Source organism: Rosa rugosa, chromosome 1 (assembly GCF_958449725.1).
Source record: "Rosa rugosa chromosome 1, drRosRugo1.1, whole genome shotgun sequence".
NCBI classification, from domain to species: domain Eukaryota; kingdom Viridiplantae; phylum Streptophyta; class Magnoliopsida; order Rosales; family Rosaceae; genus Rosa; species Rosa rugosa.
The window spans coordinates 18,705,677-18,723,752 of record NC_084820.1 but is presented as its reverse complement, the minus strand read 5'-3'; the positions used below and the strand labels follow the sequence as shown (position 1 = coordinate 18,723,752).

The 18,076-nt window shown below is 37.8% G+C and overlaps 2 protein-coding genes across 6 annotated transcripts; one reads left to right on the top strand and one right to left on the bottom strand.

The window, feature by feature from the left end:
• Nucleotides 1–3,097: 3,097 nt before the first annotated feature.
• Nucleotides 3,098–4,832, top strand: LOC133722404 (probable xyloglucan endotransglucosylase/hydrolase protein 6). Its single transcript, XM_062149301.1, has 4 exons — nucleotides 3,098–3,368; nucleotides 3,449–3,549; nucleotides 3,655–3,851; nucleotides 4,048–4,832. Exons 1-4 carry the CDS (start codon nucleotides 3,182–3,184, stop codon nucleotides 4,436–4,438), a joined length of 876 nt encoding a protein of 291 aa, XP_062005285.1. The 5' UTR covers nucleotides 3,098–3,181; the 3' UTR covers nucleotides 4,439–4,832.
• Nucleotides 4,833–6,459: 1,627 nt separating this feature from the next.
• Nucleotides 6,460–10,664, bottom strand: LOC133727480 (uncharacterized). 5 transcript variants are annotated; one of them, XM_062155058.1, is made up of 12 exons: nucleotides 10,530–10,602; nucleotides 10,306–10,380; nucleotides 10,138–10,209; nucleotides 9,656–9,726; nucleotides 8,723–8,801; nucleotides 8,566–8,640; nucleotides 8,359–8,473; nucleotides 8,219–8,276; nucleotides 8,060–8,131; nucleotides 7,450–7,580; nucleotides 7,216–7,378; nucleotides 6,460–6,763 (listed from the first exon to the last, which is right to left on the bottom strand). In XM_062155058.1, the coding sequence occupies exons 5-12, from the start codon at nucleotides 8,774–8,776 to the stop codon at nucleotides 6,685–6,687; spliced, it is 747 nt and encodes a 248-aa protein (XP_062011042.1). In that variant the 5' UTR covers nucleotides 8,777–8,801; nucleotides 9,656–9,726; nucleotides 10,138–10,209; nucleotides 10,306–10,380; nucleotides 10,530–10,602; the 3' UTR covers nucleotides 6,460–6,684. The 5 variants fall into 5 exon arrangements, with proteins under 5 accessions (XP_062011042.1, XP_062011038.1, XP_062011040.1 ...); XM_062155054.1 differs by lacking the exon at nucleotides 10,306–10,380 and having other exon boundaries at nucleotides 10,530–10,664; XM_062155056.1 differs by lacking the exon at nucleotides 10,306–10,380 and having other exon boundaries at nucleotides 7,255–7,378; nucleotides 10,530–10,664.
• Nucleotides 10,665–18,076: the final 7,412 nt, after the last annotated feature.

The following is an 18,076-nucleotide window of genomic DNA, read 5'->3' as shown; positions in this document are numbered from 1 at the left end:
CATTTTGTGCCTGTTTCTTTTGCTTTTTCCTCATTTACTTCTCCCCCATTGTTTTTTTTTTAATTAAATACAACAACTAGTCGATAGGAAAAAAAAAATCTTATAAACAAGCCTTAGATTAGCCCACCCCAAATTTACATCCTGGATCTACTGCTTAACAGTGCAAACAACAACCATATATAACCTTAGCCTTTTATCGAAATCATCGACCAAAAAAAAAAATATATATATATATGTGTGTGTTGAATACGTTTTTAAGAAAGTAGGTTTTGAATTTGATGCAAGTTATCTTTTTCATTATGCATACTTTAGAAAGTAGGTTTTGAATTTGATGTGAGTTATCTTTTTCATCATTACATTTCGTTTTCAAGTTAAAATGTAGGTCAAGATGGCTTGAATGCATGAGGGTCATACCAGTTGTGCAGCTGAACTGTGTGATATTAAAAGTTAATCAAGACAGCACCATCAAGTAGTTCTATGATCTTCTTCATCATCCTCATGTGAAGCGAGTTGCGTGATTTAGTTTTGTAAGTGATTAGCTCTGATAGGTACTCTACGAAAACGATGAGCAATAATAATTATGGAAACACACGTTGGTAACCTGAGATTTCAGACCATGCATATATGCCCTCGTGAATTTTGTAGTTGTCAAATTAGGGTAAAGTTGTAGACTTGTAGCATACAATCGTTTTCGCTGACTTCCAAAATTTTACCATACTGTTTTTGCCTAGAGCTAAAACCTCCTTCTTTTTTCTTGTTCTTACGTTTTCCTTTTTGTTCCCATTCATATAACCAGAATTTATATATTGAATAATCTTTTTCTTGATTGTGTCCTTGGTCACTTATTCATTAAAAATAAAAATATAAGGGATAATGAAATATCTATACTTCCAGCATTAGATATTTAGATATTATAAGAAAATTTTAGACCGTATCATCTAAATATCAATTAAGTTTTTCTTCTAACCACAAAACCACCTTAATTATCAGACTGGAAAGTGTGCTATACTACAGCAACGCTCTTACAAGATCTCATGTTTATAGTTGGAAGGATTAAAATTTCTCCCATTCATGTAGATTTACCCTAAAGAGTAAATAATGCAAGCAAAAAGAGAGAGAATCCACGATCCACCTTCGTATTTGGTAGAATAGGAATTAATTTCTGTAGCTCTACCACTCGTTCCCCCTGACACAGCCTGAGCACCACATGATTATGTTTTTCATCTACATTAAATTCCGAGTTACTATTTTTCTAGAATCCGATCGACTTTTGGATAAATAGGTTTGGAACTTGGGAGTTGGGACTAAAGAGAAGACGAAGTTTTAGACGTAGGACCGCAAAGAAGAAAAGTGATTTGTGTGTCCTCTAGTGCTACAATTGTCATTCACTAATAGGAAGATTTCTGTTCAGTCCTAATCTCGCACATAATTTTCCGAAACCCTACTATTTTGGCGGCCACCACATATCCAGAACCACAAATGCTTTTAATTGGTGCTTGATTTGCCACGAGTGCACATAATCTCCAAATCGTACGTTGCATGCAGTTTCAGAAGGTCGTGATGAGGTTTAGGGATTATGTCAGTCCATCAAACTCACCTCTAACACGTCGGTGAGGTCTGATGTTGTTTGAGTACGACGCAGATTTAGATATTTTTTATGCATACGGTGCCATAATCTTACCGAAGACCTTCCGATCATTACGACTCATCATGTCGATGTATACAGATTCATATAATGGGCGTTTGATCTTAGGTTGAGGGTTTTTTTTTTTTTTTTTTTTTGAAAAAATGGCTGGTACGGCTGCCCTCAAGTCTTGATTAATGAAACTGCAGAATACAAGGGGGATGTAGAGCCTGAACCCTGATTACAATATCCTGAAATAATACCAGACGTCTCCACAAAATCTATGTATTCTAACAAGCATCAATTAGCAAAGAGTGCACGAATGACTACTCCATTTGCTTTGACATAGCGGTGACATACCGGAAATTAATGTTTTAGGTTGTGGAATTCTGTCCAATTATATAGTTACTTCTTTTTTAAGTATTTGACAAGATGAAAATGAGCTTTAAATTGTGCTTAAGAACGATCACAGGCTGTAATGTGAGAGCAACATCAAATTGGGGTCCATACTAGAACAACTAGCTAGCCATCAGCAATTCAATATCAATCAACTTCTGTTGGCTGTATACATGCACTGATATATACATATAGGACGAATTTTCGATTGGATTGCTAGCATTAACTTTAGGGCTATAGTTGACCAATAACCTAACCGGCTAGGGCTATATATGCAACAGTGATTGGGGATGATAGCCTAGGCCATGGAGTTGGGCTTACTTACCCGCATGATCTTATATTCTTATAGCAATATTCCCCACTATCCTCCTGTAAAATCACAGTCACCCATTCTCAAAAAAAAAAAAAAAATCACAATCACCAACCTTCCTCACTATTCTTTTAAGAATGTCATAAGTAATATGCATTATGGATAACGGTTTGATATCTGAATCACCAAAGAGTTGGCCTTCAACATTCAATCACACTAATTATGGTTTGGCCACTCAAATGGATACATCGATAGGGTCTCTGAGGTTTTATCTATACAAATTAAAGTCCTATTAGCAAAACACAATTATTGTAGATTATCAAGACATATTCGAGGTAAGGATATATATGGACTCTAATCAATCTTTTTCTCACTATTTTTGGGCGCGATTGCGTTTTGCCTCGAGTAATGTTAAGTTCTTATGAGGAATATATTGTGTTTGGTTAAGTTGTTTATATGGATCCTAATGTCTATCGAGTTACACAACTCCAACAACTTATAATGTAAAGACAAAAATAATAATAATTTAAGTCTAACTAAAGTGAGCTATCGATAAAGAAGTAGCGCGAAAGAAGAATACAAACTGTTGGGTAGGGCCTAACCAAAGCCATAGCCTAGCTTGCGATGAGCTGGATGGAAAGCAAAGCTAGTGATGATGATGGCCCCCTTTCCATTAGGAAGCAGCAACAGTCTTAATCACTAATCTCTCCTCGATCATCACTCTCCCAACTATATGCATACATGTATAAATAGCCGACACCTTCTCATCTATATCACACATTCATGCAAATTAATCCCATAATAACTTGGTATAGAGTAGTACTCTCATTTTCTGAGACAGAATCATAGCCATGTATCCCTCTATGAGGAGTAGTGTTACTGCTACTATTTCCCTTTGTTTCCTTTCACTATTTTCCCTCTCAGCCTTTGCACGACCAGCCACTTTTCTTCAGGACTTCCAAGTCACATGGTCAGATTCTCATATCAGGCAAATCGATGGAGGGAGGGCCATCCAACTCGTTCTTGACCAAAACTCTGGTAAGATACTTTTCAGGTCAACTTGATATATTATTTTTTATTATTAATAATATTATTAATTTTCCCTAACAACATTTCAGGTTGTGGCTTTTCCTCCAAACACAAGTACTTGTTTGGCCGTGTGAGCATGAAGATCAAGCTCATTCCCGGTGACTCTGCCGGAACTGTCACCGCTTTCTATGTAAGTATATTCCCCTTATCAAAATCCAAATGAAATTCTGGGTTTTCTTGGGCTTTTTTAATTTAACTTTTCCTTATTTGTTGTCACTGTGTTTGTTATTGGCAGATGAACTCGGACACAGATACAGTACGTGATGAGCTTGATTTTGAGTTCTTGGGGAACAGGACTGGACAGCCTTACACAGTCCAGACCAATATCTATGCTCATGGACAGGGTAACAGGGAGCAAAGGGTGAACCTCTGGTTTGACCCTGCTGCAGATTTCCACACTTACACAATTCTCTGGAACCATCACCATATTGTGTAAGCTAACAAGAACCGACAAATGGTTTCTTATTAGATATCTGACCTGTTAAATTCTAAATGAAGACCACGCAGTCTAGCAGATGTGAGAGTGCGTGGCAAGAGAAAATTACCACATTATAGATGGTAAAATTTTGTTTTTGTTTTTTAATTTCTGGTTATCTAAGTGGTCTCCACGTCATTTTTGGTGGTGCAGCTTCTATGTAGATGATGTGCCTATCAGGCTGTACAAGAACAATGAAGCTAAAGGAATCCCATACCCAAAGCTCCAACCCATGGGGGTGTTCTCAACATTGTGGGAAGCTGATGATTGGGCAACAAGAGGAGGGCTTGAGAAGATAAACTGGAGCAAAGCCCCGTTCTTTGCTTATTACAAGGACTTTGATATCGAAGGATGCTCTGTGCCAGGACCAGCTAATTGTGCCTCAAGCACTAATAACTGGTGGGAAGGCACTGCTTACCAAGCACTCAATGCCCTTGAATATAGAAGATACAAGTGGGTTCGTATGAACCACATGATCTACGATTACTGCTCCGACAGATCCCGGTACCCAAAACCCCCACCCGAGTGTGTCGCCGGCCTCTAAATTGCGGCCAGTTACCTATTATCAACCTATTCATACTGATTCTGGGTGAAGAGGTCCAGAATATTACATGTTGTCATACAAGGCCAAAAATTTCCGATGTGGGCCTCTTCTATGAGAAGAACATATGCGTGAATTAAAAAGTCGATGCTTAAGCGACGTAAGGCGTCCTTTTACTCTAGTAAGCAATAAGAGCCATGCATAGTAAAAGGGTGTATAGGGGAATATGGAAATTGTTGTTGCGTGTATATGTGGATGAAGAAGGCCCAATGAGGCAATAAGTCTGTTTTACAAGTGAGCAAATGTCAATTCCTACTTGTGTCTGTATCCAGCTCCCATTATTGTACCAATAAAGCTCTCCTGCGTTATTGTGAAAAGGATATACTTTTGAACTCTATTATCAATTTTCAAATGTGAAGCAAAAATCTCCTTGTCTTCAACTGCTAAAAAGGAAGAAATCGGTCCATTCTGACACGAGCCAAGAAAAAGGAAGAAAAGAGTGGAAGCAAACAATTCGAGGTTGATTTGATTCAGTAGCTAGCATTGTTTTTCTATACTAGCTAGTCAGAGTCTGGATTGAACCATAAATATGTAATGTATGGTCTCTATTTCCTTTAGTTTCTTCTCCTATCTTAACGTTTCATAAATCATAAACAATGATCCATCCAACCCTGAAACCTGTGGTCCCAGGTTAACGGAGGTCGATGTCAATTGTTGCATGCACTAGTGTGATTCGTATGAATTTATGCAAGATAGTTTTAGATTTGTAACCGTAATAAGAGAGGTAGAAACATGGTTGTATGTTGAGGAAACGTCAATTAAGAACAACGTGGTCTCGTAAACAATAAGTGAAACTCGTTTCACTTGATTAACATCTAGTCATTGTAGTGCTCCGAGTATCCAGCTCATTGCAGTCACTCAGTGACAAGAATTCTCTAATGCAGGATGGAAAACGTAGACTTCATACAAGATGTGAGGCAGCATCCGAACGTTACAAATTTGAATCGTACTAATTTTTTCAAGTATTGTCTAAATGAGTCAGTATTGCATATCCCATATATTATCTCCTACTCTTTGTGCAAGTGAAATAGAGCAATAATATAATGAATCTGGAGTGCAAATAACTTCTGAGAGAGTGAACATCATCCTCAAGAAATTTATTTATATGATATAAATTTGTAACTGAGTGCAGTGCATTCAACTCGAAGAGCGAAACTCACAAACAGTTAAGTTTTACACCCACGGCTCTGAAAGCAATGCGCCGGGTGTGAAGGAGTTTTTTCATGTCGGGTATATTGAATGAAATCCAAGCATCTCATAATGACATTGGCAGCCCTAAATAACTAGGGACCTCCCATCCAACAGGGTCGATAAGAGCCATTAAACTGAGGGACCCTAATTACTGAGATGGTTAGACTTTGACAAAGGTCCATTCTGTGTTGCAGAGACCACCATAATTCAGAAAACCATGGAGTGAAATCTGCTTGGGAATTGGTATAGCACAGTTCACTGACTTGGTTAGCATTAGGTCCACAACAATAATTTGCCAATGTACCTCGGGAAAAATGTGGTTGGCTCCATTCTCCAATGGTTCAACTTCAACTCAATGGTTTATGGTCTACTGGTCTGCTTGTCTGTACCAATATAAAGGTCCTTGGGCACAAGACTTTGAGCCATACACAGATTAATGCAGTGGCAACAAAAGGTCCATATGACATATTAATTTATCACGAGGGTAAACTCCAAATCACTCTTTGGATGTAACCTCAAATGTGAATCATGCAACCATTAAAGCCACCATGCCAATGGAAGATAAGATTTAGACAGAACATATAGTGGATTGAAAACAACTTCTCAACATTTGATAGGTCCTAGACTTATGAGGCAACAGAGTACTACAAATGATTTGTGTATGAAGCTTGGATGAGATACAGTGCTAAAATGATTTGAGGACTAGACTTAATCGGCTGTAAACTACTAATGAGCTGTAGATAGTAAAGGAACACATAAAAGAGCAGGGAGAGTGAGGAGCAGAAAAGGTTATTAGTTGTAGCATTGGCAAAACCAAAGTTCAATCTTCGATAAGAAGTAAAAGTAGGATTTTCCAGGATTTAGTCTTTACATTTCCTTAGTGCTACAAAGTTTACCGTAAAAAGGACATTAATCCAAGTATGAGCAAGGAATTGACCACCTCTTGACTTTAAGGACACATCAGAAGATCCTTGATTAGCAGGTCTGGAAGACCCAGCTTACTTCTTCACACTATTGATTTTCACTGCAACTGGTTCTGAACAGTATGGACAACTTCCAAATAAAACATCAAATGACCTGTAATGCAAGTACAAAAAATAAATAAATAAAATAAAATCATTTAGTAACCATAAAAGGAATCCTATGTTCACCACTATAGGTTATGACTTGACATGACTGACAGATGCAGCCCAAACAATTCTCAATGTCAATATTTTCAAATCATTACACTAATTGTCATGGTCACTTGAAGAGATTGTTTGAAGCAGCTAGAGGAGTAATGGAGGCAGTACTAATGAGAACAGGTTAAGAAGCTATTCTATATGTCCCTTACAGTTCCTTTTAGGATACCTGTATGTTTTTCCTTTATGATATTGTGGAAAACTGGAAATGCACCAAGTCATTGAATGTTAATGTCAAGTTCAAGCCATGACTCAAGAGTATACTAGATAATTATACATTCTAAACCTACAGTTTCTGTTACAAAATATCAAAGGCAAGTAAAGTTATAATATATTCAGTGCAATAACCAGTGGAAAGATGACAGTGATACAAGAGCCTTAACATACTGCCTTGTTGTGGTAATGGAACGCAGCCAGTCCACGAGACATATGCTATGAAAAGCCCTCTTGCAGCTGGTATTATCGCATATATAGTCAGTCCCAGTTCCACTCTTACCCCTGAGCTCATCATCTACATGAACATTGCATATGTCAGTGACTGAAAATTTTAGTAAACATCTAAGAAAGTATTTACAGAATTACCAACTGGAAGACTCGGAGCATAACAAATTCCGCATTCCACTTGCTGATCATTCTTCTCAACATCTGCAGGCTTTGGCAGCTGAGTCTCCAGAAGAGTTTCGAGATTAACGAGAAATTCTTTGTCTTTTACCCTATGAAATTAGAGTAAGCAAATGACAGTTAAACATATATCAATTGGCTAAACATGTATCAGTTGAGCAAATGAAAAGGTTAATCATGTATCAGTGAAGCAAATGAAAAAAGTTGAGCACTCATTGAAGACCATTGAAAAATTTCTCCTCATAACTTTGAAAGAGAACAGCATTCTAACAAACTGATCCCTAATCTAGAAAAGTTATTTTGATTCCGAACCTCTAGCCTGAAGCTGATGGACAGCTCCTTCCTGAAGAAAAATACGTAAAAATTGTACTTGAACAATAAAACCTGAGAAGCAGCCGTAAAAATCAAATGTACAAGCGCTTTTTTTGTGCAAAAGGATGATTCTAAAGTAACAACACCAGAAAATTTATACACTACCTTGACAATACAGTACCAAAGACAGAATACATTTCCAAGGGAAACTATATTTAATTATTTTTGTTTCAAAACACAAATGAAAGGGATAATATACCATCTTTTGCTATTTCTCTGCCATCTGTCTCTCAAAAGGTTCACGATTTGACCTGTACCAATAAAACGACACCTAATACAACTTCATATCACAATGGAATGAAAAGAAAAGGCTACAGAAGGTGGCAGCACTAGTAACTGACTTGAGCTGAAATCTCACTCTGGTAAAGATCTAGGATCAGTGGCATTAATAGACAACATGACGAAACAATCATTTCCTGAAAAGCAAATACCACAGAAGAGTTAACATCAACAGACAGAAGGAAAAAGACTATCCATATTACAAACAAGATGACTCACCTATAATGACTTGGCGATTGGATACAGCAGGAGAAGCTTGTTTAGGTTCAACAACACATAGGGACCTATCAATATCATCCAAAGTAGACCAAAATGTCTGAAGCTTCTCCAGATGCTGAATACAAAAAGAAATTGTGGATATCCTTTGCAGAAGCGACAATCAACTGATACAGCATCTCAAATGAATTTTCAGAGAAAAATAAATACCTTTCTAAACTGCTGAACCACATCTTTCAATCTTGAGTTTGATGACCATTTTAAATTAAACAAATAAGGTACATCCTGTGGACGAACCTTGGATATTATTTATACCTCAAATGAAAGAAAAAAAAATTAAACATCAAAGATATTAAAGAAGACATACTGCCGAAATTGAAGGAGGATAGGTAGGATGGGTTTTATCCAACTGAATTTCCATAACATGCACTCTGCCCTTACTATCTCTGATAATTAAATTCACAAAAGATATAGTCCATGAATTATTAAGACCGCATGACAATGTCAGCAACAGTAAAAATGTCAGCAACAATAAATGAATGCCACATTGATTTTTTTTTTTTTTTTTCAAAAAGAACAAAAAGAGAAGAATGCAATGATCTAGTAATCACACAATCAAACAGAAACGTTTACAACACAAATGATTGCAACAACAGCCTTAATGGTTTTTTATCATTCTATTAAAAGGTAGACTAATATTTCAAGTTGATACTTGACAAGTTAAACAAATTAAACTTCATGACTTAATACTCCACAAGCACCTAGCATAGCAGTTTAGCATTTCCTGAAATTTAATATGATTTATGAATGAGGATTTAGGACTATTGAAGGACATAACTTTAGACACAATCAAGCAGGCAAAGCTTGTGGACAAAGACAAACCTAGTTCTGAACTAAGTAACCCAGGAAATTACCCAACACTTGCACCCAATCCGATAGAGAGGGTTTAGTCTAATTGATACTAACTAGATTTCCAGTCCATGACATATATACATTCTTGCAACTTCTTACAAATAGACATTAGTACAATGTGTTTACAGCATTAACAATTTATTGGGAGCATAAGGTATGTTTGGTTGCAATATTTTATTTCTCACAAATAGAATTTCCACAACCTTCCGATATTCAAAATCAGTATAACTAGTCTGTCAGCAAATATCCTTGGCCATTTTAGAAGAGTTATTTTAAATACTTGAGACAAAAACTAAAATTTAAACACCAACGAATTCTTTTTTCTTTTCAACACATGATAAGTGAACCAGAAACCATTAGTAAGTATATCACAATCACAAACACTTACAAGACCCGAAAGCTGAGAGATGTTAGATCTCCACCAAATCTCACAAGATTCTCCCACCCAACTTCCTCTATCTACATTCACATAATCATCAAGTCAAGGCTCCAACCAAGCAAGTATTACTAGCTGTTGTAAAGCTGTTGTGCTAATGCTAAAAACGATGCTTAAGCTACAAGCTCTTGTAGAGTTATTAACCAATAACTAACACCTTTATGTAATTGCTTTTAAATTTCTATAGATGCAAAAACTGTTTGATCCTTGGATTGAACATAATACAACCCTATAAAACTCATTTGGGGTAACAATATTTTCGAATTCTTGGACATTAAAAAAAGAGAAACCTGAAGATGCTGAAGCAGAAGTGATAGTTCTACTTCTACAGCACAAGTAAAATCATACTTTGTTGGGGATGATTCCGACCAAAGATGCTACATTTATAGACATTTTCGACAAAATTTAACAGACGATGATGAGTTCACATTCACCTCAGAGTAGACTGCACGGTAAAAGGTAGAGGCTTTGGCCAGCTCTCTGCATCTACTCTCTTCACTACATTCCTGCGCTTCAGCAGTTTGGTATACATCACTCCATGCACCAACATATACATAATACATAGAATAATATACCGAATATTGGGTTCAATTGACGAATACATTATCTTAATTTTGGGTTTGTTACGATTATAATGCCCGATCCAAGTTCATCAACTATAACAAACAGCCACATTTCTGTAAAAAGACAAAAAAATTAATGACAAGGAATATGATGCAAACATTTGGAGTTTCAGCAAAACTTGGTGGACTCTTTTCTTATTCCTCTTCAGACAACTGGACATACCCATAAACCAAAAATGGAGAAGAAGAAGTAGGAGACTTACCATTTGGTTCGACCTCTGGAGTCGTCGTCGTAGGGCAGTAAAGGTCGAGTCTTTACACAGTTCATATAGTTCATACGAATGACCTTGCTCACAATTCGTTGATTAAGCCTTGCCCATCAACCAGATTGATTCCGGGCCTATCAAGCTAATTTGGTTTTCCAGTGGGCTTATTTGCTAGTATGATTATACATTTATACTTCGAGGCTAATAGGCTCATCGGCCGCAGCCCAATGACCCAGCGGACTAGGCAAATTCTCGGTTCCTATCTCAACTTCATACTGTTCTGCTCGGATAGGGTAGAGGTAGCAAACGGGCCGGGCCGGCCTATTTTAAGCTGGTCCATTCGTGCTTCGTGCTTCCCGCCATGTTCGAGCCGGCCCATTTATTATCGTACTCGGGCTCAAGCCAGTCCATTTATTTGAACGTTAAGCTCGGCCCGACCAGACCCAAGGCCTGAGCCCATATCTTGTCGGCCCAATAAAAAGACCATGCTCGGGCTATTTCAAAATTAGGAGTGATTTTAAAATTTTTATTTGAGATTTTTATTTTTTTATTTGTAATCAAAAATTAATTTTAGGGGAAATTACTGGTCACTCCCTCAACTTTTGGGGCATCGACAGTTCAGTCCCTCGTATCATAATTTTAACAAGTAGCTCCTCAGAGATTCAAATCTTGCACAATGTGGTCCAAAATGACTATTTTACCCCTCGATTCCTTCTTTCTTTCTTTTTTTTGTCTCTCTCCCCCCCCCCTTCTCTCCTCGATCTGTTCTTCATCTTAACCATTTTACCCAGACATAAAAAAATCGTGAGAGAGAAGTGATCTAATTGACTGTCCACAACCAACATGAACCCAGTCAATTAGATCCCTGATTCAAACTTCAACCACCAACACATATACCTGAAAACAACACATATATCAGTTTTGGGGGTTTTGCCATAGTCCTTTCTGCTACCCACGATGTCGGCCACCTCCTTCCAGTGCTTCTGCTTCCGGTTCCCTCTGCTCAGCTTCCATTCCGACTTCTGCAAATTCATCGTCTCAAATTGTTCATATTGCGCGTGACCACAAACAAATTCAAATGCAATCAACTCTAACCTTTAAACTCACAATCCACAACGTCAAAAACAAAATAAGTAAATCGAAACTGCAATCAACTTGAAAGATGAACTATATAGTCTTCGACTACACAAATACAAAGTGTTGATGAGAAATTTTACCATGGTGGTCGAGTGGTATAGGAAAGCCGGTTCTCAAATCTGAACGACGAAGCTGAGAATCTCATCGGTAATTCCCGGCACGGAACCGCCACTGTCGTCTTCTAAAGCTCTGTTCCGAACTGGCATCAAGTTCGAAGTCAATTTGGTGTTCCGGCGACGGAGAGAAACGAGAGGCCTGTCTTGAAGCTCCCCGCCCAATTCAGTGAGATCGTTTCGGACTCCCAAGAGCGCCGACGACAGCGAAGGCAGTGGAGAATCGGAGAAGGGAAGGGAGGATGATGACGGCGGAAAGTCCAACGAGGCCACAAGCAAGGCCAGAGGACAAGTGAGCATATCCATCAAACAGGTAATAAGATTTAGCCTTTGGATTGATCCTGGTGCTGATAATCACAGCTATGATGAGGCTGCAGATCCCAAGCACTCCAGTCATGACCACCGGAACGATTGATTTCGTGGGTATGGATATATTTTCTGGGTAAAATGGTTAAGATGAAGAACAGATCGAGGAGAGAAGGGGGGGGGGGGGGGGAGAGACAAAAAAAAAAAAGGAATCGAGGGGTAAAATAGTCATTTTGGACCACATTGTGCAAGATTTGAATGTCTGAGGAGCTACTTGTTAAAATTATGATACGAGGGACTGAACTGTCGACGCCCCAAAAATTGAGGGAGTGACCAGTAATTTCCCCTTTATTTAACTACTTAAAAAAATTAAATAAATAAAACTCAAACAGTTTTTCTAATCTTATTTCTTAAATTAGTTTTTTAATGATTTTTATATTCTAGTTCTTCGTGAGTGACTCTGTTAGCAATCTCCCGTAATAATTATAAGTTGTGGTGTATGTTTTCACCGACTCTCGTAAGAGAGGTGTTGTGACGGCTGCTAGTCTCGACAAGCGGCGGCGCTATAACTATGACCGGGAAGGATGCTGCTTTATCTCTCTCTAGTCTAAACATCAGAGATGACGACGAGTTTGCTCGGAGGGGTCTCTCAGTTTTTGCTGTTCTCTTGGGCTACGTGGGCAGTGGCAGAGACCGCTAGATTGATCCAAGTTTGGATAAGATGTTTGTTGATGGGTGGCAAGTTGTGATGACATCAGGCTTGAGGGCTGCGTTTGGAGGAGGATTTGGAAGCGACGCTGACTTTGGTGATGGGGTAGCATTTTGGCTTCAAGGTCTAGCTTCGGCGTATATGTTAGTGCTACTTAGCATCGTCTTTGATGGCGACGAGGACATGGGGGTCTGTGATGGTGGTTGGATTGATGGCGACGGTCTTTCTTGGGTGGGATCTGTTTCTCTTGCTGTCAAGGCAGGTGGCGGCGGGGCAGTGGCGGCGCTGAGCGTGCTTGGGATCTGGCCAGCGATGCAAGCGCTGGGACGGGCTGGTGGTCTTGTTGCTTCCGGTGGCGTCTGTTACAGTGGTGGCAGCTAGGTTTTTGACGACAGCTAAGAGGTAGCCTTGGTGGAGTCTGCTAGGGTTTCTCCAACTTGGGCTTATTGGGCTCATAAGTGGTTGTTGGGCTTCTTATTTTTTAATTTTTATTTGGGCTAAATACTAGTTAGTACCCTGTGGTTTAGATCCAAAATTAATTCAGTCCCTGGACTTCTAATTTCATCAAAAACACCCCTGCACTTTCAATTTTGATCTAATAGGTCCAATTTGTTAATATTCTGTTATGGGTTCAAGTTATAGTTGGATTATTTGTTGAAAAACTATTTATTTTTAATAGTAGGACTCAATCCTAAATTGACTATGCAGACCACCTCGACACCACATCATAAAATATAGGCCATATATGAGCCACATTAACAAGTTAAATAACTCAATTGTCGGAAAACTAACAAATTGGACCTATTATATCAAAATTGAAAGTGCAGGGGTGTTTTTGATGAAATTGGAAGTTCAAGGACTGAATTGATTTTGGACCTAAACCACAGGGTAGTAATTTGTATTTAGCCCTTTTTATTTGGTCATTATTCCTCTTTTGTTTAAGGGGAATATGATTAAGTATTTCTAGGTTTTTATTGAGTCGCAAGAACGGGTACTCGGTTGGTACCTTTATTTTATTTCTTCTAAGTACTTAGGTTTTTGTCAGAATAATGGTATGTGGATTTCCTAAAATGTAAGTGTACTCTGGGTATGTGAGACAAATATGTAGAATAGGATGTCAGTGTGTCCTAAAGGACGGCTATTCTGTCGACCCCATAGAGGTGTGTTATTTGGTATTGCTTGCTGAATTATAAAATCGGGTTGACCTCTTCGATTAAAAAAAAATGATTTTTGTATTCTACTATAAGAAATAAAGAAAGAAAACACAAAATTCAAAAGATTTAGTATCATTTTTTTTTCTAAATTCTACAATAATTATATTGTGAGATTAATCTTCTTCCTTTTTTTTTTTTTGAATAAAGGGCTGGTGGCTGCCCTCATGTTTTGATTAATGAAACTGTCGAATACAAGGGGGGACATTGAGCCTAAACCCCTGATTACAATAAGCATCTAAAGAACGTCCTGAAATAATATCAAAAGTCTTTACCAAATAAATGTATTCAACTAGACATCAACTAGCAAAGAGTGCTCTACTATCTACTCTATTTGCTTTGACATAGCGGTGACATAACGGAAAGATAACTCGATATGTAACTCGATTACAACGTAGCTTAATTACCAGATGCACAGCTTTCCTACTATGTTGCCACCGGAGGATAAATCCAACGACACTTAGCTTCACCCTGCTACTAGGCGGTAGCCACCATTTGACGAAGCAAGGAACTCGATTAATCTTCTTTAATAAACATATATTTAATATGACTAATTTCAGTTTACCCCCCTGAGGTTAGGGGTCGTCATCATGTTAGTCCCTCTAGTTTCAATTTAATCAGTAACACCCTTGTACTCTCCAAATTCATCAGTCGTGTCCAATTTTTGGACTTCCGTCCAAATTGGATGTTAAATCTGTTATGTGGGCCCCTTTTATGGGGAAAAATGGTAATTTTGAGCTCCAAATTATATAAAAAAAAAAAATTCCTTTTTTTTTAATTTTGTCTTCAACCTATACACCACAAGTTATAATAGGTTTATAAAAACAAAAGAAATACTCTAGGTGGTTACAAAGTCGCTCGCTGGTCTACGATATTTGTGATATATCTCTGATAAAGTGAAGAATTTTAGGATATATCTATAAAATATAATAGCTTATATTTTAGGATATATCCCCAATAAAGTGAAGAATTTTAGGATATATCCCCAATAAAGTGAAGAAATATCTGTAAAATATGATTAAAAAAATAAATACAGATATTTCTTCACTTTATTGGGGATATATCCTAAAATTCTTCGCTTTATCGGAGATATATCACAAATATTGTAGACCAACGAGCGAAAAATTTTAGGATATATCCCCAATAAAGTGAAGAAATATCTGTATTTATTTTTTTAATCATATTTTACAGATATTTCTTCACTTTATTGGGGATTTATCCTATTATTCTTCACTTTATAAACCTATTATATTTTATAGATATATTTTACAGATATATCCTAAAATTTTTCGCTTTATCGGAGATATATCACATATATCGTAGACCAGCGAATGACTTTTTAACCACCTAGAGTATTTTTTTTTTGTTTTTATAAACCTTTTATAACTTGTGGTGTATAGGTTGAAGACAAAATTTATAAATAAATAATAAAAAAAATGAAGAAACAAGAGAAAAAAAACGAAGAAACACCTAGGGTATTTTTTTTGTTTTTATAAACCTATTATAACTTGTGGTGTATAGGTTGAAGACAAAATTTATAATAATAAAAAAAATAAAAAAGAAGAAACAAGAAAAAAAAAAACAGAAAAAAAAAAAAAAACATAATTTTTTTTTATTATTTATAATTTGGAGCTCAAAATTACCATTTTACCCACTACATGGGGGCTGCATAACAGATTTAACAGCCAATTTGGACGGAGGTCCAAAAATTGGACACTGCTGATGAATTTGGAGAGTACAAGGGTGTTACTGATTAAATTGAAACTAAATGGACTAACATGATGACGACCCCTAACCTCAGGGGGGTAAACTGAAATTAGTCCTATTTAATATTTAGGAAAAAAAAATACTCATGTTAAAACAAGGATATAATGTTTTATTCACAATTTTGTCAACAATAGTGGAATTGTCAAGAAATTTTGAATAGAGAGGTCTAATCTTCAAATCTCATTATTTTAAATTTAAAAAAAAATTAAAATAGGAAAAAAAAATATATGTTTATAACAGGTCGGCCGGCAACATGTCATGCTCGGGCCGGCCCACGGGATAATATACCTTGGCCCAGCCTGGCCCGCTAGAATAGGTCATGCTGACCCGGCCCACCCTTAATCGTGCTTAGGCCGACAATGCCGGACTCGTGTCGTGTTCGGGCTTAGCGGCCTGTTTGCCACCTTTAGGATGTGGAGGTTTTTTTTTTCCTTCTTGAGATTATCACTTTTTTTTTTATCAATGATGAGGTAGTGAGTCACTTCGGTTATATTAACGAGTTAGTAACAAACTCACCCAATTAGTATTCGGCCCGAGGTGTACAAGGATATCCCAGCAAATGCAAACTAATCCCCTTTCGCAAGCACACGAATCCAAAATCTCATCCAACTGCTAGTCACAAACTGGTGGGAGTTGACATTCTGCACTTGCATAGTAGATATAAAACTTTTTGGTCTAAACCCTAAAGGATATAGTATTATCTTTCTAGGTCCAATCCGGCTCGGACATGCATGTGTGCCTAAATTTTTCTCTTATTTGCATTTCAACAGTATAATTCCATTATCTAGCCGTTGAAAAATTAAATCAACATTCAATGCTCATCTATATAAAGAAATCAATATAAATAGAAATTATTTAGTCATGTAATTGCATTAAATTAATGCTGCAAACAAAAATAGTTTAATTATAAATGGAATTGTTCAAGTAAATCCAGAATATGTGTCTGACCCAAACTCGAGGTTACTTGCTCTAGTTCAAATAGGGTTTATATTAGAGATATTCTCGGAGAATCTTAGGAGATATCCAATCAATGTACGATTATGTTTCCATGTACAACTCTATCTCTATGCTTGTAATCCTCTATATAAAGAGGCCCCTATTATCAATGAAAGTACGACTCAATTCTCTCTCAATTCAGTTTTCCTTAAACACGTTATCAGCACGAAGCCCTAACCCTGAAACAAATAGCCAAACCCTGATTCAAGAAGCTAAAAACCTTAAATCCAAATACAAAACCTTGAAGCCTTTTCTGCCTCCACCTCACACCTTGAAGAACTCGATTCCAGGAGTCCAGAACCGGCAGCGGCACCCCAATAACCAGCCGGAAACCTATCGAACCGGCCACCGGAAGCTCCATACAACTCGCAGCAAATATTTCACCGGTTCACCATCTTTCGGACCTCCAATTTCCACCAAATTTTGGTAGCAGAAGCCCGTTGATATGAGGTTTCAGGAACCGGAAGAAAAAGTCCAAAAACCGGCCCAAAAAGACGTGAACCGGCCACCTGAGCAGCTGCATCTTGAATCGGCAGAAAAGAAGAAAAGAAAAGAAAAAAAAAGGAGGAAGGAGAAGCTGCAGCCCAGAGGCCCAAGTCGAGCCAGAGCCGTAGCCCAAGAGCCCAAGCCCAAGCCTAAGCCGCAGCCTAAGCCACTGACGTCATCTCAGCCACGTCAGCTACGCCGCGTCATCAGACAGTCAGCAGCCACGTCAGCGGATTTGCCACATCAGCAACTCGGTCAACCCTCCGATCAACACAGGTCAACGACTTCCGGCGACTTTTCCAACCACTTTTCGGCAGATTTCCAGCAACTTTTTTTGGCCAAATTTTCCTGCGACCTATTTCGAGGTATTTTTTACTAAACATTCCAGTTTTTTTAGAGTTTTTAAATTCAATTTCTCTTCTTTTTCGGGGACTTGCAACCTCCCTTCTTCTACCTCCTTTCTTTATCATAGGGGAGACCAAATTAAGCCGAACTGTGGGGGTTCGTGCTCACTCCAAGCTTGGAGCTTGTAGAGTTCTCCAAACTTAGAGTTTGTTTAGATAAAACGATCGACCGTAAACATCATTGTTTCGATCTAATTCAACCCCTCTTGGAAGCGACTACGATCAGAAATTTTATTTGTTTTCGTGGTAGCCTTTTTCGCTCCAAAACTAACCCTAATTTCTTGTTCTATTTCAGGATGAGTAACCTGAACAAATTGGACTTTGCTTCATTGGGAACAACTGGCTCTGAATATCACAGGTGGGTTCGTGATCTCCGCCAGCATCTCAAGGCCGATGGAATCCTGGATACGATTCT